Source organism: Delphinus delphis, chromosome 3 (genome assembly GCF_949987515.2).
Source record: "Delphinus delphis chromosome 3, mDelDel1.2, whole genome shotgun sequence".
NCBI lineage: Eukaryota > Metazoa > Chordata > Mammalia > Artiodactyla > Delphinidae > Delphinus > Delphinus delphis.
Window position 1 is genome coordinate 25,752,807 of NC_082685.1, and position 24,869 is coordinate 25,777,675.

General features: G+C 38.5%; 1 protein-coding gene across 5 annotated transcripts in view; it reads left to right on the plus strand.

Annotated features, from left to right (window-relative positions):
- The window catches only part of FBXW11 (F-box and WD repeat domain containing 11), a 132,186-nt gene that overhangs the window by 18,572 nt on the left and 88,745 nt on the right, over positions 1–24,869 (plus strand). The window contains exon 2 of one of the 5 annotated variants that reach the window (XM_060008395.1): positions 18,660–18,761. The exons of the other annotated variants lie outside the window; for them this stretch is intronic. Coding sequence (XP_059864378.1) covers positions 18,660–18,761 — 102 coding nt within the window. The remainder of the gene's footprint in view (positions 1–18,659; positions 18,762–24,869) is intronic. 5 annotated transcript variants of the gene reach the window in all.

The window sequence follows — 24,869 nt, forward strand, 5'->3', positions numbered from 1 at the left end:
TTGGCTTATCTTGCCTAACGTGTTTTTGAGATTCATTCTTGTATCAGTTGTTTGTGCCTTTTCATTGCTTAGCAGTGTTACATTATACGAGTATACACAGTTTTGCTTATCCATTCGCCAGCTGATGAATATCTGGGTTGTTTCCAGTGTTTGGCTATTACGAATAAAGCTTGCGTGAACATTTATGTTCAAGTTTTAGTTTGGACATTTCTTTTCTCTTGTGTATACCTAGGAGTGGAATTGCTGGGGTAGAGTGTAGATGTATGTTTAGTTTTTCAAGAAACTGCCAGATCTTTTCACAAAGAGGCTGTACATTCTTAGAGTTCCTCTGACCGTGTATGAGAATTCCAGTTGCTCTACATCCTCATCAGCACTTGACATTGTCATTCAGTTTTAGCCATTCTAATAGTTGTGAAATAGTATCTCATTGTGGTTTTATTTTACATTTCCCTAACGACTAATGATGTTGAGCATTTTTTTCTTGTGCCCATTGACCATTTAGCTATCTTGTTTAGAGAAATGCTTATTCAAATCTTTTGACCCTTTAAAAAAATTGAGTTGTCTTTTTACTTACTGATTTGTGGGAATTCTTCATTATAGTCTGGAAACGAGTTCTTTGTCAGACATACATATTGCAGACACCTCCTGTTCTGTGGCTTGCATTTCCAATGTCTTAATATTGTCTTTTGATGGGCAGAAGGTCTTCATACTAATGAAGTCTAATTAATCAATTTTTTCTTACATAGTTACTAGTTTTTGTGTCCTGTTTATGAAATTTTTGCCTACTCTAAGGTCTTAAAGATACTCTGTGCCTTCTTCTAGAAGCGGTATGTTTTTACCATCTCAAAATAATTGTTTTTTATGGTTGAGATAGGGATCAAGATTCATTTTTACTTCCCATGGTTACCCAATTAGCCCAGTACTGTTATTTACACATACGTTAAAAAACTGTTGAAAAAATGTTGAGTAAGAAACTTATATTTTCTTTTTACAGAAGTAATTTATATTTATTATAGGAAAATTGCAAATAAAAATTATGTAAAATAAGAAACAAAAAGAATAAAAAGTTCCACTGATAACTGCTGTTAATATTTGGTATACTTCTCTGCCTTCATATACATATTTTTTTCTTTCATATATGTTTCATATTTGTTTTTCACACATAAAATTATTTTTCAAACTGCCTTTAAAACTCAGCAATATTTGTGACATCTTTCTGAACCATCATACATTTCTTTATAACATTTTGAAGGGGTGCCAAATATGCATGAATATGCAAATGGTAAATAGTTAAACCACTCCTTTATTAGACATTTAAGTTATTTCTAATTTATAGCAACTTAAAGGTGGTGCTCTTTCTTGAAGTTTAATCTTTGAACAAATCTGTGAGTATTACCTTGGGGTAAGTTCTAAGAGGTGGAATTGTTGAGTCAAAGAGTGTACACAAAAAATGTGCATGTGTATTTTATATAGCCAAAGGTTTTACCCACTTTCTGTTATTTATATGAACATGACATATCAAACTGACCATAGTCTATGAAAGTGCTCTTTTCTCCATGTTTATGCCATTTTAAGGTATTAATAATTTTTTAAAATCCCAATTTGGTTAAAGAATTTAAAATTTTATTTTTTTAAATTACTAGTGATATTGGACATATATGTCTTAGGTTTGTGGCTATTTATGTTTCTTTCGTGAAGAAAGGGAAATATGTAGATTAGCTGTCTTCTCTGCTGATTCTAGATCCAGGTACATTTGGGGAGTAGCAGAAGGAAGTCACCTGGGTGAGGAACTTCTGAGTTTGTTGTGGCTGGGGCAGTGCTGCCCTTTTGTGATTGAAATGACCATTTTTGTTTGAAGCCAGCTGCAGGAGTATCTACTTTATTCAGCAGACTGTCTGCGGCAAGCTTAAGCCAGGTCACTGCTCTGGCTTGCCCCCCTGGCTGCTGGTGCTCTTTATGAAGCACGTTAGGATCCGTCTCGACTGGCCTCACTGACAGCTTCAGGGACACTCCCTCCTACTAGCCTTTGCTGCTTTGACCTAGGAAGTGAGGTTCTGCTGGGAATTCTTCTACTTTTCAGGTAGACTTTTCTTTGTTTATGTGCAGTGAACCCCTGTTTCCAGTCCAGTTTTTTCTCTATTATATTTAATAGAAATTCCTTATATTTGTGGAGAGCACCCTAGCCAGGTTTCCAGTGCCATTGTCTTTTACTTTGATATTCCTTTGATGATTTCAGTTGCACAGTCAGAAACCGCAGCCTTGGCACCTCTGTCTTCCTCCTGAGTCTTGTTTGTTTTTGCTCTTTTTCACCTCAGCTTTCGATACTTCAGTCACAGTGATTTTCCCCCACCCCTTCCTCCAGTGCACCAGATTCTGTCTTGACCTAACAAGCATTAACATCTATTATCTGTTATCAGGGAGGCTTCACCCTTAACTCCTTTCTTGCCCATTTAACCTCTGCTTGTCCTTTAGAGCTGAGTTCAAGCATCAATTCCTCAGGGATTGTGTCTGGGCCCCCATGTACCCCCCTACAGGTTAGATTCCCTTTGTCATATTATTACAGCATTCAGTTCTTTTTCTTCACAGCTGTTAACATAATTGTAATTGATAAACGTATTGCATAATCCCCCACTAGAGTCAGCTTCTTTATTAAGAAGGTAACCTCCATGGGGACAAGGATCACGTCTGTCATGTCCTATTCAGTTCATAGCATATTCCCAGCATCTAGCACAGTGCATGCCATACAATTGCCCAGTTGATTGAATGAAGGAATAAATTTAGGAGGGCAAATAAGAATTAACCATCTTGTATCAGAAGTTTATATGTACTTTTAAAATGAATACATTCACTCCATTGCTTGGTGTTTTCTGTTTCACTATCATCTCTTAGTTTTAAATGACTTGGTCATGAAAATTAAGCTGTTGGCATCAGTAACTCCTTTCAGAAGATCAAAACGCATCCCTTCTCTCCCTCTCTGCCTCTAAACCAGACATTGACTTCTGATCTGTCCAGATAGTAATACTACAGCTGTCATTTTGAAGGATTTGTCAGCTGCTGTAAACTGCTAACCTTTCGTTTCCTCCCCCCTCCCTTTTTTTTTCGTGTGTGTGTGTGTGTGTGTGTGTGTGTGTGTGTGAGTGTGTGAGATTAATAGGATCACTATTACTGGGAGTTGCTTCCTTAGGTCAAGTAAATTTAGTAAATGCTGCACGTAATCTCCTCCTCTTAGAAATTCACTTGGTAATTGTCATTTTAATAATATGTTTCCCAGTATTTCCCAAACTTTCTGACCCCAGAATTCCTCTCCTCCTTTATTTTGGTTCAAAACTGATACAACCCAAGGCTCTTTACTATTTTTGTGTATTTCACCCCAACTTCTTTTATTCACCAAGGGTTCTCTTATCACCCTGCCAAAGTAAGGAGGGAGGGAACTAACACTCGTTAAATGCCAGATTTACATCTACGATTCCTTTTAATCTTCACCATAACCTTGAAAGATAGGCTTATTTTCCACATTTTAGCATGTGAGGAAATGGAGACTGGAGAAGAGAATTATTTTTTTGCTCAAGGTCACATAGTGATTCTTTCCCTCTCTTTCTTTCTCTTGTCCTCCCTCCCTCCCTCCCTCCTTTCCTTCCTCCCTTCCTTCCTTTTTATCTCTACAAAACCTTGTGCTCTTTCCCATCCCTGCCTGGGGTAAGAAAAGAAAAACTCTTCTGATTATTTTAGATTCCGCACCTCTAGGTATCACCTTAGTTTGAGGAGTGTTAGGTGGCAGCTTGGGACTCTTAAAAGTGCCAGAGACTCTGGAGCAGCAGAGTTTCCAGGTTGTAGGTGGGCAGCAGCAGATTGTCAGTATTTGGGGAGATTGAGAAGAACAGGGGAAACCTTGCCTACCCCTGCCCAAATTGCCTCTGTAAGCCCTCATGCTTCCTTTGCTCCCTCATTCTGTGCTTAACTCATTCTCCCCAGTTCCAGTCTTTTCTCCTTTGTTGGAGTTCTGTTGATAGATTGGCTTTTTATCAATAGTGCAGTAGTTAATATTTATTGAGTGCCTGCTTTGGATGTAGCAGGTGCTGTACTCCTTGAAACAGCTGGCTTGCTTAAGGTCACATAGTGTGAATCTAGAATCTTAACCTACCTCTGCCTAAGTGTTTTTTTTTAGTCTTAACAAATTTTTTCCTAAGGGAAATCTACCCTAAGCAATGAAAATCTGTGAAATCATGGGTTTGATGTGCTCGCTGTATATTTTTTATAATGTATTTAAATTAAATGTATAGCTATTAAACATTAAAAACACCCTTACTGGGCTTCCCTGGTGGCGCAGTGGTTGAGAGTCCGCCTGCCGATGTAGGGGACACGGGTTCGTGCCCTGGTCCGGGAGGATCCCACATGCCGCGGAGCGGCTGGGTCCGTGAGCCATGGCCGCTGAGTCAGCGCGTCCGGAGCCTGTGTCCCGCAACGGGAGAGGCCACAACAGTGAGAGGCCCGCGTATCGCAAAAACAAACAAACAAACAAACAAAAAAAACACCCTTACGTGTCACCAGAAATCACCTTGAATACTAAACCTTGGGAAACATTGCTGTAGTCTACCCTTTTAACTTTATTCATTCATCCATCCATGAATAGTTCAGTATGTATCTGTAAAAGATGTGCACTTAAAAAACTGATAAAAACACACACATATAGAGCACATAGTTCCATTATTGTACCTAAAAAATTAACAATAATTCCTTCATATCAAATAGTGTTTATATTTGCTTAATTGTCTCACAAATAATTTTTAAATTAATCGCCCTTACTTTTTAGAACAGTTTTAGATTTGCAAAACAATTGAGCAGGTAGTACAGAATTGTCATATACACCCTCTTCCCCTGCATAGTGTTCTCCATTATTAACATCTTACATAAGCGTGGTCATGGGCTGCTATTGACGCATTATTATTAACTATAGTCCATAGTGTATTCAGCTGTCTTTAGTTTTTACCTCATGTCTTTATTCTGCTCCAGGATTTCATCCAGGATCCCACCTTACATTCAGTTGCCATGTGTTCTTAGGCTCCTCTTGGCTGTGTCATTTTCTCAGACTTTGTTTTTGATGACCTTGACAGTTTTTCGGAGCACTGGTCAGGTATATTGTATTGCCCTCTGTTGGAATTTGTCTTGTTTTTCTCATAAAGTCTCTTAGTAGTTGGTTTTTCCAATTCAGGAGACAGAGTTGGTTCACACATTGCATATAGTTAATAGTCTCTCAAATCTCTTTTAATCTATAAAAATTGCCTCTCCCATCTTTTTTTCTTGCTGTGTATTTATGGAAGAAACTGGATTGGTCATTTGTTCTGTGTAACTTCCCCAAATTTGGATTTTGCTAATTATGTTCATATTAGGTCTACATATTCTGATCTCATTTGTATTTCTTATAAATTGGTAATCACATCCAGAGGTTTGTTAGATTTAAGTTTAGTTTGTTTCTCTATCAATTAACAAAATAAAACAAAAATCAAAACTCATGCTATGTCCACTGTGCTATGGTGCTTTCTTACTTTTGTGATATTCTCTCTCCTTTCCAAGTAAGTGATTCTTGAAGAAATACAGAACTTCTTTGCATTTGCATTTTTCTGAGTTAAAAACTGCATAATTTATTGACAGCTGATAGAGAAGCAGTAACCTGGCTGCAGGAATATCCACATGTTGTTGTCAATTTTGCCAAGGACAGTGATGACACATTTTATGGTATTGACGATCAGTATTAGAGTTTTATTCCTATAGTTTTTAAAATTTTCAACTTTTTTCTTTTTCTCAGTTCAGAAATGTAATGACTTTTGCTATTGTTGGTATATACTTAAACCTTACTTTATTTCAAAAAAAAAAAAAAAGAATTTGAGTGATTACAATGACCCATACAGTGTAGGAAGATAAAAACAAAATAAGTGGATAAGTGAAGATGAAAGGAAAAAATAAATGTAGTAAAATAAGGTAAAGGAAGAGTTAAAGTTACACAAAAATGCATAGAATAAGGTTAGTTGTTACAGGAGGGGCACAGGTTAGGCGCTGCTTGTAATAGTAATATTCTGTGTCTGTAGCAGTTTGCAGGACTTTTGTAATCTTAGATGATAAATATATTCCTTGCTCTAAGGTTATTTATTTATTTGGTGTGCTTGTACTTGGTACTACCAACCTCATTGCTTATTTGGAATTAAATGCCTGTAAAGCAGTGGGTCAGCTTTCTCAGTATTGGGTATCAGAGCTCCTTGGAAAATCAGGACTCGTTTTTTCTGTTGTACTTTCTTTCTGCATTCTTCTTAGTGTTTAGTTTACCCTGTTACATATTTTTTTCTTTGTCTAGTATCTGTGTTATAGCAGGAATGGGATATTCTTCGAACATTTAGTTTTGAATACTTTTAGTAGAATAAAATGACTTCCTAGGAAAATAAAAATAAATTTAAGAATGTTTCATCTGCAGAATATTCTTTGTCTTTAAGACCATGGCCATGTCAAATACGTTTTTGGCTTTTGCCTGTTTTATTTGAACTAAATATTTAAGGTTTGTTATGATTTTTTTCCAGTATAAGGTAGCAGAAAACCCAACTCAAAACTGGTTTAAGCTGAAACAGGGAATTTATAATTTGAAAAATCCAGAGGTAGATGTGGATTCAGCTTTATTCCTCAGAGTGAATGTAGTACCTCCTAGAACCAGCTGTCCCTTGTGGTAGCATGAGGGCAGTTCCAGCTTTCATCCTCTTATGTTCACGCTCAGTGGGGAAAGAGATTTCTTGTGGCTCCTGTAGAAATCCTGGATTCAACTTGGAGTATGTGCTTATTCCCGAGTATGTGCTTATTCACCTAATCACACTGTGATTAGATGATGTAGTCAAAAAACAAGCGTCCACCATCAGCCCTTTAAAATTACAACATTACATTCTTCTCTAGCCTCTGAATCAAATTATTGCTTTGCATGTAACCTTCTGGACTTTACATGTTAATTATTTGATAAATTAGCAAATATTTATTGAATTCCTACTCTGTACAAGCGCTGTGAGGACCTGAAAGCATTACATTGTAAATTGGTAAATTGTCTTATTAATTGCTTGTATTACTTTATTTTTTATAAATTATTTTGGAAATACAACACTTAGTTTATTTGGAAATAAAGTACAAATTTTATAGGAAAGTTTAGTACTTTGTGTTTTCCTGTGGTTTATAGACCAATTTTTGGTTTTTGAATTTGATTATTTTCAAAGTAAAAGTAAAAATCACCCTTTCAACCTTTTTTTGCTCACATCCCAATCTTGGTAGCTGTTTTTTTGTTTTGGGGGGTTGTTGTGGTTTTTTTTGCGGTACACGGGCCTCTCACTGTTGTGGCCTCTCCCGTTGCGGAGCGCAGGCTCAGCGGCCATAGCTCACAGGCCCAGCCGCTCCGCGGCATGTGGGATCTTCCCGGACCGGGGCACGAACACGTGTCCCCTGCATCGGCAGGCGGACTCTCAACCACTGCGCCACCAGGGAAGCCCCTTGGTAGCTGTTTTTATTGTTTCTCTTTAGACTTTTAATTCGTCGATTAAAAGAAATGTGGATCATGGAATATTTTTTTTTCGTCTTAAATGCAGCAAAAAAATGCCCGCATGAGATTTGTCTTCTGATCCTCCTCTCAATTCTCTATTTTCTCAGAGTTAATAAAAAATTTATTATGATGGTGACATCTCTGTTCCGTGCTTTGTAGAACATCTTGACTGACCACTTATAGCTGTCATACATAAAGTTATTAAAACAATGGAGCTTAATAGTGTTTTTGACAAAGAAGTCCAGTATCTCTTAAATTGATATTGGGCCTTTACATCTTGACTTCATTACTTCCTTTGTGTGAGAACTTCCAGAGTGTTGTAGTCTACCTGTGTTCATATGTACTCCTGCACAAAGGTCTGTAATGTATAGGTTGACCTTATCGTAGCATGTGTCTCGCAGCAATTATCTGCTGTTGAGACTAGGTGCTTTCAAGGGGGTACATACCAAAAGCACCTCGTGAGATATTTAGAAGACCTGGGCTATAAAAACATTTTAAGAAGATGGACAAAATGCTCTCTATAAGGTCCCTTTCAGCTCCAGAATTTAATGAAATCTCTGGCTTCAAGAGGTAAGAACTCCCCGTACCCAATTGCCTGCAGGAAACAGTGTGAAGGGAATCAAAGACAACCTTGCTGTGCAGCAAGCAGCAGGAATCCTTACTAAGGCAGTCCTAGCCCCCGGCTGAAAGACAGATTCGTTTGTTCTTAGAGCCCAGTGGATTGTGAGGCACAAAACTTCATTCTTATTTGAAACCAAGGTCTGCTTAGGATATGAGAACAATGGGGATTATATGAGAAAGTAGAGCAAATGCAAAGTTTACTATACATTTAATTAAGGGTTGATAAATCCCTGTATATCTATTAGCTTGGACCACTCACTTTCATGCTATTCCTAGCTTAAAGAAGCAAACTTTTGATTACAATCTTTTTCTAGATCCATCGCTGTGTGTGTGTGTGTGTGTGTGTGTGTGTGTATAAAATTTTAAACATTGAGACTCTACTAACTTGGAATATGTGTTTCTTTGGAATGGGAGCTGGTTAGGTCTCTGAAAATAAATGGATATTCGAGAAATGAGCAGTGTTTAGAAATATTAGAGGGCTTGTTTAAATGGTGCAAGGTTTGATTTCAAAAGATTTCTTAGCAGGACCAACTTTCGTTCGATAGGTACAGTGAGACAGGAAGTATGTTAGATAGTGGAAGCTTTGAAAGTCTTTGGAAGTGATTTTTAAAATACCATTAGTTAGTGGAGGTTGAGTTTTAATACTCTTGAAAGCAGTGAAACTGCATTTCTTTGAAGTGTTTTATACTTCAGGAATTTAGCCATTTATCTCCCTTTAGTGAACTGGGAAATAATATAGCTTTATTTCCAGAAATAATTTTGATACCAGAATATTTGGTTTTCAGAATTCTTGTGTTGTCTGTTGAAGCATTTAGTATACTGGCATGTTCAGTAAACTTTTTGAATGAATAATCAGTTTAAATGAAAGAGTTAAAGTAGGATTATGATGTGGTCTGACTATAATTGTCAGACCTATTGAGAGTAGATGCAGTAACATTCCTTAAGGCATCTTTCTGAAAGTGATATTTCTTCCTAGAAAAAATGAGAGTGTTCATTATATTAGGGGAAAAAAAGTTTCCTCTTTCTTTGTGTTCTAATTTTTTTTTTTTGGCTATGCTGAGCGGCTTGCGAGGTCTTAGTTCCCTGGCCAGGGATCGAACCTGTGCCCCCTGCAGTGGAAGCATGGAGTCCTAACCACAAGACTGCCAGGAAATAAACTCTAATGTTCTTTTTAAAACATGATAAACTTTGCACTCTCTTACATGAAAGTAGGGTAAGAATTTTGGTTCAGTACTGATATGATAGGGCAGTCAGATCTTGTTGTGTAGGCACTTCCAGAAATTCTCTGATTAAAGCTTTTTGGCTTGTGAGAGTTGGTAGAAGGATGAGGAAGGGGTGCCGCCAGCACCTGTGTCTGGAATGGTAAAGAAGGGGAGGTTGGACTGACTCAGGGTGGGGCTGGTGCCCAGGTATAGATAATGAGAGCAGATGTCTCTTGGTGCTCAGATGATGCCTACAAAACAAGGTGAGTTTTTAGTTCTTGCACCCTGGAATTCTTTTCAGGTGTCATGCAGTGTAGAGTATGGATTGTCAGATGTTTAGAAGTGGTAGCCTCCTAAGACAACACGGTTGTTGAAGAGTTTTCTGTGGCTGGGTATTCTCAGCTATTAGGGTAATGTCTTTGTCACCTCAGAGTGCAGCCAAACTCTGGTAGTTAGCCTAACCCCACCTGCTCTCCACATTCATTGGAGCATGGGCCTGAACCAAGGGAAAAGTTGCTAGGACCAGAACCCCAAGTAATAGTGTGGAAATGCCACTTTGTTTTGAGGTGGCCTGGAGGAGAAAGGGGTGAGAAACTTGAATACTATATTGCCAGTTTTATATTGGCTGCATCTGAAAAACTATGGTAGACAAAAAGAGTAAAAAATCACCTGTATTTAATTCTGTATCCTATATGTGCTTTTTTTTTTTTTTTTTTTTTTTTTTTTTTTTTTGCGGTACGCGGGCGGCCTCTCCCGTTGCGGAGCATAGGCTCTGGACGCGCAGGCTCAGCAGCCATGGCTCACGGGCCCAGCCGCTCTGCGGCATGTGGGATCTTCCTGGACCGGGGCACAAACCCGTGTCCCCTGCATTGGCAGGCGGACTCTCAACCACTGCACCACCAGGGAAGCCCCTATGTGTGTTTTATTAAATAAAATGAGATCATAATATAATGTAAGTCCTGATTTTGTAGGCTTTATTCACTTAAGTTTTCTTGAACTTATTTCATTGTATTGTAACTTCCTTTTCTTATGTAACTTACTTCTAGGTCAGTAAATATACTCTTATAAAAATGATTTTTATTTGGTGGAAACATAATATTCTATCTTCTGGATGATCTGTAATTTATTTAACCAGTCTATTGTTGGGCATTTTTTCCTTTGCTGTTATGACAGTCATGTGATGAACATCTTCTTAGCTATATTTTTGGACATATCTTTATTTTTTCCTGTATTATAATTCCCTACATATGAAATTGCTGAATCAATGATGTGCATTTTTTTCAAGTCTTGAGTATGTATTGATAAGTTGCACACGAGAGGTTGTACCAGTTACGCTCCCATCAGCAGTATAGATGAGTGACAAGCAGATAAAATTTGAAAGTAAATCAGAGGAAAATTGCTGCTTTAGGGAGTTTAATGTCTAACAAAGGAAGGGACAGGGAGTGTAATTCAGGGAAGAAAGTAGGGATTTTGGAGTCAGAGTTGCAAGTCTGCTACTTTTGACCTCTGGCAAGTGGTTTGATGTCTCTGATCCTTAGTTTCTTCCTCTTTAAAACTAAGATACCTGTCTGTCCAGAGGTGGTGTGACAGTTAATGAGATCACGATAGCTGTACAGTGTCTAGCACATAGTAGGCACTCTGAAAACACAAATTTGCATCTCCTTCCCAAATTATCCTTTTTTGTAAATTTCATTTACATTTTTTATTGAAAATGATATTAAATTTATAGTTTATTGGTCTCCCCTAGTCCTGAAAAATGTTCCTAATTGGAACAGAGATGCTAACTGCCTAAAGGCTCAGATGTACTTAATTTAACTGTTGTTTACTTCTCTGCTGTCTCAGGATTTGTGGATCTTGGATAAACCCCATTGGGATTGGGTTCAAACTGATCTGACCTGGAGCTTGCTAGGGGAATCTGTTCCTTATTGGCAGCTGAACCTCAGACAGGTCCTGGTACAACTGAGGACCCATGTGGCTATGCCGGAAATAGATTATTGTGTTACATCCTGTTCTCTGTCATGCTGCTTCGAATACAGATTCTGCTTCCCCCTTCATACATCTAATCCTTCCTCTCTCCAGCTTCTGTTAGAGTGCTGAAAAAACATAGTGACAGTTTGGAGTGGTAGTTGTGAAGTGGACAAGGATGATTTTTTTTTCATTTGAAATTACTCAGGAATAAGCTGTTACCGTTTTGATGCTCACTGCTGTTTCTGAAGGTCACTAGGTAAAATATTTTTCTAGCACTCAGCATTTTAACTCATTTTAAACCACAGGTATTTGAGATAGACTCAATTAATTCTTGGGAAAAGAATTTGTTTTTATTTAAATTGTCAGTTACTATTTGTAACTTATAACAACTTATATAACTAGTTATATAATTAAACAAAAATAAAGCATCACTTAAAATTATACAATGTAGTATTAAAATATTATTATAAGTGCTAGATGTTCATTGGAGAAAAATTAGAAAATATGGATGAATAGAAATTATAAAAGAAAAATTACCCTTCGTCCCTCTACCAAAGAAAACTGTGAAGATCCATTTTAGTTTTGGGTTCTGGTATCTTCTTTTAGATAATCATATAAGATGAGATATTTGGACATTGAAAGTTTTGGGGGTTTTGTTTTGGTTTTAGTAGTAGGATTTAAGGAAAGTTTGGGCTCTGGCTTTGAATCCTGATTCCACTACAATTTGGTTGGGTTTGCATCTCTAAAACTTGTCAGAAAGTAAATTTCAATTTTCCTCATTCTTATCCTGTTTTCTTTTCTCATTCCACTGCCTCCTTCTCCCCATGCCCTTTTCTTCCTTTAACATATATCCCAGCCTGAAAATACCCTGTGGTGCCTTATCTATAAATACGTAGTTCTACAGTACAGTTGCTAAGAATTAAAGCATTCACGTTCTTGGTTACATGTCACATGGTTACTGTCAAATTCTGTTATAATAAAATACCATTATAAGGAAATGTAAACCTTTCACACATTGAGGCATGGACCAGTGTTCGGTTCTTTAAAACACTTTGGAACATAGCTTTAAACTATGAATTAACAAAAGTTAATCAGGTTGTAGAATTCATAATGCTACAACCTGATTATTATGGTTCTTAGTTTTAAAAACAATACAGTTATTTGGTGAGAGTTTGCTATTTCTTGTAGGCTGCCATCAAACATTATAAGAGCTGAAACCTACATTGTGACTCTTAGAAGACACTTTTTTTTTTTTTTTTTTTTGGCGGTACGCGGCCTCTGACTGCTGTGGCCTCTCCCGTTGGGGAGCACAGGCTCTGGACGCGCAGGCTCAGCGGCCATTTCTCACGGGCCCAGCCGCTCCGCGGCACGTGGGATCCTCCCAGATCGGGGCATGAACCCGTGTCCCCTGCATCAGCAGGCGGACTCTCAATCACTGTGCCACCAGGGAAGCCCCAGAAAGACACTTTTAAAAGCTTTGTGGCTCTGTTTTCATTACAACTACTGCAGCTTCTTGAAAAGCAACAGTCTGAGAATTCAGACACAGTAGGATAGTTCCTAATTTGGATTAACTTTAATTCTTGCTTTATTTGCTTTGAGATGAGGACAGCCTCCAGCAGAAACTGAATGGATACTCTATAGCTGTCACATCTAGGTTTAGAGGGCTGGAGTTTCATACTCTCCTTGAGCCCACCTACTGTATCATTCTTCAGAACCAAGTCCCCACTCCTGGATAGAGATTCCCAGTGGAGAGCGTGTTATCGCCAAGTGATTACTATGAAATAGATCTTTTCTCTCATTCCTTCTGTATTTGGTAGCTCCCATTTCATTATCATGGCACTCTTTGTATTATGGTGGGAGTTTTATTGGAAAAAAATTGACTTTAGACATGTACTTCCAAAGGTAAGTGTTGGCCCTTGTTTCTACTCTTTGTAGCCCAGCTGAAAGAAATTTGCATTAGTTGTAAAATAAAAATGAGGGGCTGTCTTTAGTCTCTCTAATAGACTTATCTTTCTAACTTCTCTTTAACATGCTTCACTCCAGCTGCCAAAGGTCATTCCTCTGCTTAAAAGTTTAATAGTTGTCTCATCATTGTCTCTAGCAATGGTTTGAATGTTAAAGTTTTTGATGTCTCATTTGAAGGAATTAAACCATCCTAAACACTCTTATTTCACAATATTTATAAAAACATATACAGTTTTTGTATACTGTTTATTACTTCCTTTCTTTATCATTGGGTTACTATTGAGCCAACTTCTTTTTTCTCTATTCTTGCATGTGGCAAATGTTCCCCACATGTTCTAGAGAACAGCATCTTTTTTCTTTGATGCTTGCTTGAATCGGCTTGGCTTTGGCTTGATATTATGCTTTATCTCCTACTTCTCTTAGTCTAAGAACCTCGCCCCCACCCTTGCCAGTGTGTTGCATGACCTGCTTCTGTTCCTCTGACACGTATTGTTGAAGCAGTAGGTATACTGAGTTGCAGGGAAAAACAAAATCTCATACACGTTGATAAAATATTGGACCACACACCTGGGAAGGATTGGCTGTTAACTGGTGAGCTATAGCACGCAGCCGAAGAGCTGTTTTCCTACAGGATGAAGTCTCAAGTTCGATAGAATGGTATAAGGGAGTCCTCTGTGATTTGGCCCCTCTCTATCAGGCTTTCCTCATCTCACACTTAGATACTTTAGTCATGCTAAATTAATTGCAGATACTTGAATAGGACTGCCATTTCTTAGCTATTTGGCTTTGCTTAATGCTGTTTATTCTGCCGGAAATGTGTCTCTCTCTCTTTTTCCCTTGGCTGCCTCCTACTCATCCTTTATGGCTTAGTTTAGGCATTTTCCTCCTTTGGGTGTGTTAAGAGACTCTGTGTGTGTGTGTGTGTGTGTGTGTGTGTGTGTGTATTTACATGGCACATTCTCAAAATTCCCTCCTGTAAGCTGCTGGAGGAAAGAGAGAATGTCTTCATTGCGTTTCTGTCTGCAGATATAAGGTCAGGTAAGTTTTTTGTTGAATGGAATAGTATTTAAGCCCCTCAACTTGGTTATCTCAATCGTGATGATAGAAGAAGCTGGTAATGGTTCTGTGGAAAGAAACAAATTAGGATTTATAGGGCATTATTTCTAAATCAGAGTGACATTAGAGAGACGATTAACATAAAATACCTCTTTGAGTAGCTTTTAAAAGAATTGCCTCTTTGAGAAGGAATCAGGGCAAGATATTCAAAACAATTCCATCTAGACACAGACCAAAGTTAGCTTTTGTGAGTTATTCTTAAAGCTAGCCAATCAGAGGCAAGGTGCCTGCAGCCACTTTTCCCTTTTGATTTGTGGTTCCTATGGCAATAGGAAGAGAGCCTAGGACATTTCCCTCCTACCTCTTTTAATAACTTTTTGCTTTTGAAAAATGCCAAAAGCTATTATTCTTTTTGTCTTATAGTGTTTCTCAGCATGGTGGCCCTGATTTTCGTTTTTGATTATACAGTGGGTATGACAAAATTAATAAACACTATCAGTTTCCTTGATTAATGTTATTTTCTTTGGCTATAGAACATACAAATATAATCAGTCTAATTGGGTATTTGCTGTTAATGTTAGAATCCCCTGTGAATCATTTCCTGTTCTCTGTGAACAACCCTAAATTAGAATATTGGTCATTACAAGTAGCTAAATGTGAAATTAAAACAAACATTTCTTAGGGGTTTTCTACCCCTGAAAGGCCTCTCTTAAGCATCTCCATTGTGATCCCTCTGGGTTTCTCTTGAGCTCCAGGCTGAAGTCTCAAGAGGAAAGAGGCTTAGTTTGTATTGTTGTTAGCTTAATACGTAGGTCAATAAGTGTTTGTTAAAATTGGTAAATACCCACGGTATCAGGGTAAGTTCTTCAGACATATTTTAACAATGAGATAGTGTTTCAGAAGTTTAAAGATAGACCACTGTTAGCTTTAAAAAAAGAAAAAAGAAAAAGATAATAGTCTGCACTGTGATTATAGCTTATATGAAGAAATCTTTACATTATTCAGTTAAAGAGTGATGGATAATAGTTGTTCCACAATAGTCAACATGGATTTTCAACCAGGTCCCTAAGTTTAAAATTAGCAGCGTTAAGAATCAATTACTGCTTGTGGTCAGAGCTGTATTTTAATGCTCTTAGGTTGATAAATATGGAACTTTTATGTTTAGCCGTTATTTTCAAATTAGATCAATGTCCTCTTGGACCATTAGACCTAAGAGGAGCCTTATTTAGATGAGCAGGTGTAGACTTTATTTAAAGATGGATGTATTTCCTAGAGTGGCATTTTCTTTTGAGTAAAGACTATTTTTCAGCACTGTGGTTGGTTGTTTAGCTTCAGGGTAATTGAGTGTGAAAGTAGGGCAGTTCTAATACTTGTTATGAACACTGGCATCACTCTCTTTACCCCAAAGTATCTTCCATGGACGTTATAAAGATAAGTTTGGAAACTGGACCCTCAAAGGGTCCTTTAAAAGTCTTTTTCTGGATATACACGTTCAGTATCAGGTTTTAAAAAATACTTGTAATAAACGTTTAATATTTTGAAATTAAGTTCTCAGAAGTTTTTCTTTATGTTGTTTTCCATATTCTTGTAAGTATTAATTCGATCATTAGATGATTAGGAAACCTTGGGAAGATCATTACTTTTCTTCTTTGGGCTTTAGTTTCTTCACTTCTGAAATCAGGGGTGGAAGTTTGAACTAATTGGTCTTCCAGTTTCCACAGTCTATGATTCTTTGATTTATTGAATGTGGAAATTGGTCCTTTTTTTAAGTTCTGGATCTCAAGTTACTAGCAGAATCTAATCAGGGTACAGTACGTTATGCCTTCATGGTTTTTACCCTTTGAGGCAAATACATGTTAAACCTTGCAGAGGGAATCTGTTTTTAGTGAATAAATGAAAATTGATTTGCAGATGAGCTTTGGCACTAATTTGGTATTAGTTGCTGAGTACAAGTATAATCCTTAAACTGTATTCTCAGATCTGAGTGATTCTGTGATTTGGATAACTACAAAGATTCCAAAAAAGAAACCTAACTTGAGCTATGAGGATGTTGGAAGTTTATTTAAATTAAATAATGTGTGTAATCTGTGTATACATACGTAATGTGTTTGGGCCTTTTCTCTGCCCTAAACATTTTGCTAGGTATCTCTGGATAGAGAGAGTTTGTTGTAGTAAAAAGAAAACATGTTTGCTTAGAGTCAGACAGGATTAACTTGTAGTCCTAATTCTGCCATCAATTAGCCCTTTTTTTCTTGTACCTTGGACAAGTTGCTGTTTCAACAAATCAAGCTCTCCTTTCCTGATCTTTGGTTTCCTCATCTGTACAATGGAATAATACTTGTCTTACAAGGGTTTTTGTGAGGGTTTACTATGTCAGCTGTCTAGCATATAACAAGAGCTTGATAAATGGCAGCTATTTTCATTATATTATACAAACATTTATTCAGCATCTTTTATGGCACTCTATGAAAGTGTTGGAGTGGCAAAATATGTGTGACTGGAGTATCAGTGATATACTTTACTGTATTGGCTATGGGAAGCTTTGAAATGAAAGCACACTATTGGAAATGTGTGGCATGTTATCGTTACTGAAAACCTCCTCTGTTTTTTTATTCCATTTGAGTCCTCTGGTTTTGTATTCTTTTTTTTTTTTTTTTTTTTTGCGGTACGCGGGCCTCTCACTGTTGTGGCCTCTCCCGTTGCGGAGCACAGGCTCCGGACGCGCAGGCTCAGCGGCCATGGCTCACGGGCCCAGCCACTTGGCGGCATGTGGGATCTTCCCGGACCGGGGCACGAACCCGTGTCCCCTGCATCGGCAGGCGGACTCTCAACCACTGCGCCACCAGGCAAGCCCTGGTTTTGTGTTCTTTAAATACCTTTTCTCAATAATCTCAATACTCTAGTTACATTATAGGTGAGATATAACTAGAAAGTACAGATGCTGGATAGGAAGGAATCGGGTCTGATTTCAAGCATAGTGGACTTTGTTTATATTATAGCTGGGGTAACCATAGAATTTATCTACCAAACCAGAACACTTTGAGAGTGAAAGTTATGCTGGGACAAGTGTAAACCTGGACTGTCCCAGGAAAGTGAGTATATTTAACCATCCTAATTATAGCTAGAATAAACAAGTTTATGAGGTTGGGCCTGAGGCTTCTGCAGTATTTTGGTTGAACCCAAACACCCACCTTCAGGTTTGTTTTTTGTGTTTGTTTTTTTTTTTTGGCATGATTATTGATTTTGCCAGAGTAAATTAATTGACCTTAGGTCTGAAAAAGTACTTGTTGAATACCATAAATAATCTAATGGTTTAAAAAATACTAGCCATAATGCATATGTTTATATTTTACTTTTTTTCTTACATGGCACTCTCAATAAAACCAGCAAGCTCTTGAAAGAGGAATGGGAATGGGTAAATGAAAGAAGCTTTTAATTCTTACTTGTGTCAAATGAACTTTGTAAGCAAAGTCCAAAATGAAAATCATGATTATTCTAAAGTTTTTTCCTTTGGGAAGGCAGAGATATGGATGACACTCAAAATCAGATGCGTTTTTATCAGCTCTTTTATTTCCTGTATCTATCAATCAGTCTGTCGCTTATCTTTCTTGTTCTTTTTGCCTTATGTCTCTAGGTCTCCTGTAATTTTATTTAGGGATGTGCAAAACTGTACCCAGATGATAAAATTTCAGGTGATCAATGATAATAGAGGCATCATAGTCTTGTGGAATGAATGTGGGTTTTAATAGCAGCCATCAAGGTTTGAAATTCTGACTCTCCCCTCCTTTGCTGTTTGTCCTTGTGCAAATGACTTACCTCTGAGCCTCAGTTTCCTGACGCTGTGGTGTGGGAATTAGAGAACACATTTAAAGTGCCTGGCACATGGTAGGTGATGTAATGATAGCAATTATAATTACATGACATAGACCAAAAACCACTACTTTTATGAAGCTAGAGTGTCGATCTCACCATAATCTTGTTTTGCACTCAAACTTTACAGTTCCCTTTAGTGGTTTTCATTTAAACATTCTTTCTCTCCCTCTTGATTCTGTTCACTGTATCCTGAGGAGTTAGTGGTTGGCAGCAGAAACCTCCTTTCCGTAGGACAGAAAGTGGGCCCTCTCCCAAGGTTTCAGTAAGTTTTGTTGGACTACCACCCCTGACCTCCAAGCTGCCAAGGGTGCACCCCCCGCCCAACTAACATTCAAGTTGCCTGTGTGAAGGAGTGATTTGTTGCGGCCTCTAACTGCTTCTTCTTCTCTTCCTTCCTTTTTGTCATCCTGCAGTGTTCTGTGCCAAGGTCTTTGTGGCTAGGCTGCGCCAACCTGGTAGAGAGCATGTGCGCACTGAGTTGCCTGCAGAGCATGCCCAGTGTCAGATGTCTCCAGGTGCCTCTCTTCTTTCTTGTTGTAAATGTGTTTTTTACGTATACCATGAACATTTGTTGAAACTTGCAGTAGTGTGTTTAATCCAATGTTAAGTCTGCTAAATGTTCTGTGTAACCCTCTGCTTTCCTCCAGCCTGGGTGCCCCACATGGAGGAGTTCATGCCAGGAGGGGCCCTTCTGAGCAAATGGGTCTTTGGATGGGCCCTGTTGTGCTCCTCTTTTTCTGCTCCTGCTTTTTATCCCCCCAACCCCCACCTTGAAGCTGTGATTCTCATGTTTAATAGCTGTGCATGTACCCAAACAACCTTGACATTTTCCATTTGGCTACTTTCAACAGTTCTTTGTTGAGTTGGGAGGATTTCATAATTCAAGTGGTGATTTTTCTATTTTGAAACTCATCTTTTTGGCTTGCTTTCTCTCCCTCCTTCCATAAAGGAGTGGAGAAAGAATCACTAATGGTACAAAGCCTCAAATTGAAGCTTATAAAGATCACAGCTTTATGCTGGCAATAACTATCAGTTTGGGCCACCTCCCACACCTGTCCTTAGGGTCCACCCAGTTTTCCAGGCCGAGGCTGGCAGAGAATTCCACAGATAAAAGTAAAACTCTTTTGGGGTGTGGGAGGGGTTGCTCCAGAAAAAAGCTATTAGCAGGAGTGCAGCTGGACTGACCTCACTTGTTGGGATGGATTGTAAGAGAGCCAAGGCAGAAAACATTGTGACTTTATTGGGGAAGCTCTGTTTAGAGAAAGCATGAATTTAATTTAGTATGGTTTCAGTAGCAGTATTCAGTTTTCATCACTGTATATTCCAGACAGTTTGATATATCTTTAAAAAGCAATATTGAATTCCTGGCATCCTGTTGAGACTGCTCTGTTTTAGGAAAACACTGTAGAATCAGGAAATGAATTAGAGGGATATTATTGATGGTGTGGGTGAGTTTACTGTTCTCAAGGTTATCTTTCTATTCATGTTTACAGTCTTTAAGTGGAGCTGGGGGGGCCAGGAAGGAGAAGAGTTTCCTTCATATTGGGATCATGCTTTTTATTTACTTATGAGCAAACATTCTGAGCAGCATTGGTGTGGTTATTGATTCAGATTGCTTTCTTTAGAAAACTGTGCTGGAACCTCACTAACACAGTTAACTAGAGAGTGAATTTAATGTAAGATCCAGCTGTCTTAGGGTCAGTATAAAAACTTAGGTTACAACTCTTAGGGTCCAGGGATTGGGTGTTTCAGCGATGCTGCAGGGTAATGTATGTTTATCCTTGGAAAAGCGGCTTCCCTGCATGTGATGTATCTTTAACAAAAATGTTCTTGCAATAGCAGACATTATTGCATGTGTTCTCCTTGGTGCTAAATAATGGATATTTGCATTATAGTAATAGTGTACATCTTTGTCTCTATTTCTCTGAAGATGCTTACTTGAATGTTACAGTTTGCTTTTTAGTGGACTGATCCAGTTTTTTTTTCCAGAAATTTAAGCAGGCGAAGAATTGTAGTTGTTAATGAGGTCTGGACGAGCAGATTATTTTTATTGCATTCAGTTAAAAGCAATTGACTGATGGAAGGCATTATTCAATATATTTTAGTAACAGTATTGTGAATTCTCTGGAGGTGGGGTGAGTGGGAGGAAATATGGGTTCCTACCTTGTTGAAAATGGAAACCCAAACGTGTTAAAAATTCTTCTTTGACTCATCTCTCCAAGTGAAAATCATTTAAGAGAAAAAATGTAAACTTTGCCTTGATTGGACCTTGAAATAAGGTGAAATATTGAATGATATTCACTGAAATGTGAATGGAACAGATATTGTCTTCAGAGGTGTATTTGGGAGTTTCACATACTTAGGTTTTCATTTTCTTTAGTTTATGATAGAGTATGCAGCACAGTAAAGTGAAATATGTGCTCAGCTGATTGGGATTAGCAAATCATTGCTCTATTTTGTTCCATTTGTGAATGGAAAGTAAACATATGTATATGAACCCAGAAGACTTCCTTTCTCTCTACCCCTTGGTTTTACATATTATTTTAACACTAGTGTTCCTCCTCCCTACCTCCAGTATCCAAACAAGTGCTAAAACTTAGTGATTAAAATTTAATTTGGGTATGGGCTTTTTCAAAGAATGCCTGTTGTTTATATGCTACATCTTAGGTTTATCACAAAGATGACTTTTGCTTCACATTGCATGCCTCTCAGCAAGCCCATGTTAAGAAGAGAAGGAACAGGCTACCCAAAGAGCCTGGTTGACTTTGCTGGGGCTCTGGAGTTGCATGAAAGGGCCTCCTTTAAAATTGCCACATTGGACCCATGAACAGTTGCATCTTTAGCCAGTTAGCCTATCTATTGATATATGGCTGAATTAGTGTACCTTCTGAAAAGCAGGAGTAAAGATAGTACTGTAGTTCCCTTTAGGCATAGTTTCTGCCACCTGTGAGAGGGGAAAAGGAATAGTAAAGACTTAAAAAATAAAAATCACTCATTCACCTCAATAAAACTGTTAAAAAAAATCACCACCAATTGTACTTGGGGCTTCACATATATTAGCTTTGTGACAACCCTATGAGATAGGTATTATTATTCCCATTTTTTCAGATGTAGAAACTGGGTCTCAGAGGTGATATGTGTGATTGGACCCAAGTTAATCTTTACATATCTGTGAAGTGGTGGAGCTAGCATTTAAACCCAAAATTTGCATGATTCCAAAATTGGTTTTCTTTCCTCTACACTGGAATGCTACTATTTCTAGAGTTTTCCATTTTAGTTTTGTTTGTGAAAACTTTACTGTTGCGATATCCAGTGTGTGGCTTGTTTAGTCATTATCTGAAAATAAAAAAAGAAAACCTGCCAAGTATCTATAGCGGGGGAAATTGCATTCCCTTTGCCAAGCTGAGCCCTCCTGAATCCTAAAGCTAGCGAGTTTCTTGGTGACTTTTCTGAAAATTCGAGTCCATGAATATTTACTGAACGATTGGTATGTGCCAGGGCCTGTACTGGTGCTGGGTATATAAAAAGATGAGCAATACAGACTTGTTCCCTGCTCTCAGGGAACCCATTGTAGTAAGCAGACCTGTGAACAAAAATCTATAGACTGAACCACAAATGAAGTCCCTGTATGTGTGTGTGTGTGAGATGAAATTCTGAAGTTAGCCAAATACACACACACACACACACACACACACACACACACACATGTAAATATACACACACGTACATACATACATACTTTTAAAAAATGTGAAACACTTTGGGTTTCCCTGGTGGCGCAGTGGTTAAGAATCCGCCTACCAATGCAGGGGACATGGGTTTAAGCCCTAGTCCGGGAAGATCCCACAAGCCACGGAGCAACTAAGCCCATGCACCACAACTACTGAGCCTACACTCTGGAGCTCGTGAGCCACAACTGCCGAAGCCTGCGCACCTAGAGCCCCTGCTCCGCAACAAGAGAAGCCACCGCAATGAAGAGTAGCCCCCGCTTGCCACAACTAGAGAAAACCTGTGTACAGCAATGAAGACCCAATGCAGCCAAAAAAAAAAAAAAAAAGTGAAACACTTTGAACTAGGACTAACGCTCAACATTTTTTAGAACAGTTGAACTAGAATATCTTGTTGTCTCTGAACTAAGCTGAACTGAATCAATATTTTAGTTGGTTCAGATAACCAGATTCAACCAGTTGATTATTACATCATAAAATCAAGAGTTCAGACTGTGTATATATGTATCGTTTATATGATAATATAATTATCATATAGGTATCATATATATATATGACTGTATATGTATTTATTTATATATATGTATCATTAATTTTCCACCTTCTTTTTTTTTTTTTTTTTTTTTTTGTGGTACGCGGGCCTCTCACTGTTGTGGCCTCTCCCGTTGCGGAGCACAGGCTCCGGACGCGCAGGCTCAGCGGCCATGGCTCACGGGCCCAGCTGCTCCGTGGCATGTGGGATCTTCCCAGACCGGGGCACGAACCCGTGTCCCCTGCATCAGCAGGCGGACTCTCAACCACTGTGCCACCCGGGAAGCCCTTCCACCTTCTTTTTAAGTGTTGGGTCCTAGGTACTAGGTTATCTCATTTAATCCTTTATGGAGAAGTTATCTATCTTGCCTTTTTTGTATATGAAGTTATAGAATTGAATTGACTTGCCTAAGGTTACACATTTATTTAAGTGGCAGAACTAGGTTATGAACCTAGGTCTGGATAACTGCAAAGCCAGTGTTCTGGTCACCATGCTGTAGTGACCTTAACCTGGCAACTGCCATTTTTGGGTAGAAACAATTATCCTTTATTTATTTAATTACTTTTAAAATACATTTTATCTATCTATCTATCTATCTATCTGTGGCTGCGTTGGGTCTTCGTTGCTGTGTGCGGGCTTTCTCTAGTTGGGACGAGCGGGAGCTACTCTTCACTGCGGTGCGCGGGCTTCTCATTGCGGTGGCTTCTCTTGTTGTGGAGCATGGGCCCTAGAGTACGTGGGCTTCAGTAGTTGTGGCACGCAGGTTCAGTAGTTGTGGCTTGCAGGGTCTAGAGCACAGAACCAGTAGTTGTGGTGCACGAGCTTAGTTGCTCTGCGGCATGTGGGATCTTCCTGGACCAGGGCTCGAAGCCGTGTCCCCTGCATTGGCAGGCGGATTCTTAACCCCTGCGCCACCAGAGAAGTTCCTCCTCTTTATTTTTAACATTAAAAAGTTGAAAGCTAATGCACCTGGAATGTAGAGGTTCCATGTAATGATCTGACAAGTTTTCTTGGGAATGACATTTGCAAGCTCTCAGTTGGGGAGAGTGTTAGTGATAAGCTTTTTTAAAGAGTTGGACTGATTGCTTGAAATGACAGCAGGGGTCATGTGAATCAAGTTTTAGTGCCTCTCACCTAGCTCCATTGTGGATAGTGCTGGGCAGTTATTAATAGAACTTCTTGACATCTGCCTTTCTCGTTTCTTTTCTTTTCAGTATATATAGTGAGCCACACTGGTTTGAGAACATTACAGTTGGAACTTAACAGCTACCAACGTAAGAGAATATTTTTTAGAGAAGGGAGATAGCTTGGTAGAAAGAATCCTTATTCTGGAGCAGACAAACGTCAATTCTAGTCTTCTGCCTGATGCTTAATAGCTTTGTGACGCTAGGCAAGTTACTTAATTTTCCAGACCCACGGTTTCCTCATCCTTTACATGGAGATAGTTATATCTGTCTGAGGTAGAGGGGAGATAACAGCTACACCTTACCAATTGCTTGCTGTTGAGGAATGAAAATCCATTTCTTTCATTGCTTGCACCTGGTTCCCTATTCAAGAAGAGGGAACTCCAGTCTTAGAGTCCAGGGCAAGATAAGAATAAGATGAAAGACTGGGCATATGATATGATATGGCCCCTGCTGTCAGGTGTTCGTGTTTTGTTCAGGGCTGTCTCCTAAGGTCACACATGGCTGTTCCAACTCAATGTCTCTGTCTTTTTTTTTAATGAGCGTTGGGGATTTATTATTTCTTGTTCATTATTCTGTTGCACTCTAGGGCCAATAATGTGAAGTCGTGGAGTAACCTTTCAGTGGTAGAGTGTAGTATTTTATGAACATTAAAAAACACATTTTTTTCCCTGTATAAGAAAATTTACAAATATAGTTTCTTAAGGAAAAAAAAAATCCATTGGTAACCTCACCACCCAGAGAGAACATTTGTTGCTGTTTTAAGGTCTGTCTTCCTCCTTCCTGTTGGGCAGGGAGGAATTCATCAAATTGTGCAGGTTCTCTTTGTTATTGTGGTGATGAAAATGATTATAAAAATAGTGTTTTAATGTCCCATGGAACCCCAGAGTGTGACTTTGGAGTCACTAGAAGGATAATGCCTCTCTCACTTACTCACCTGGAATAGCTCTGGATTTATCTGTATTATATAGCAAAGCTTTTAGTAAGATTTTATGTGAAAAATTCTATGGAAATTTCTAAACACACAAAAGAGTAAAGCGATCCATTCAACTCAGCCTTGAATAGTTTTCAAAATTATGCTATTCTTAGTCCAACTTTCTCTTTCTTGAACTTTGTTTTTTTCTGGGGCATTTTAAAACAAATCTAAGATAGCTTTTAAAAAAAAAAGAGTTTGACAAA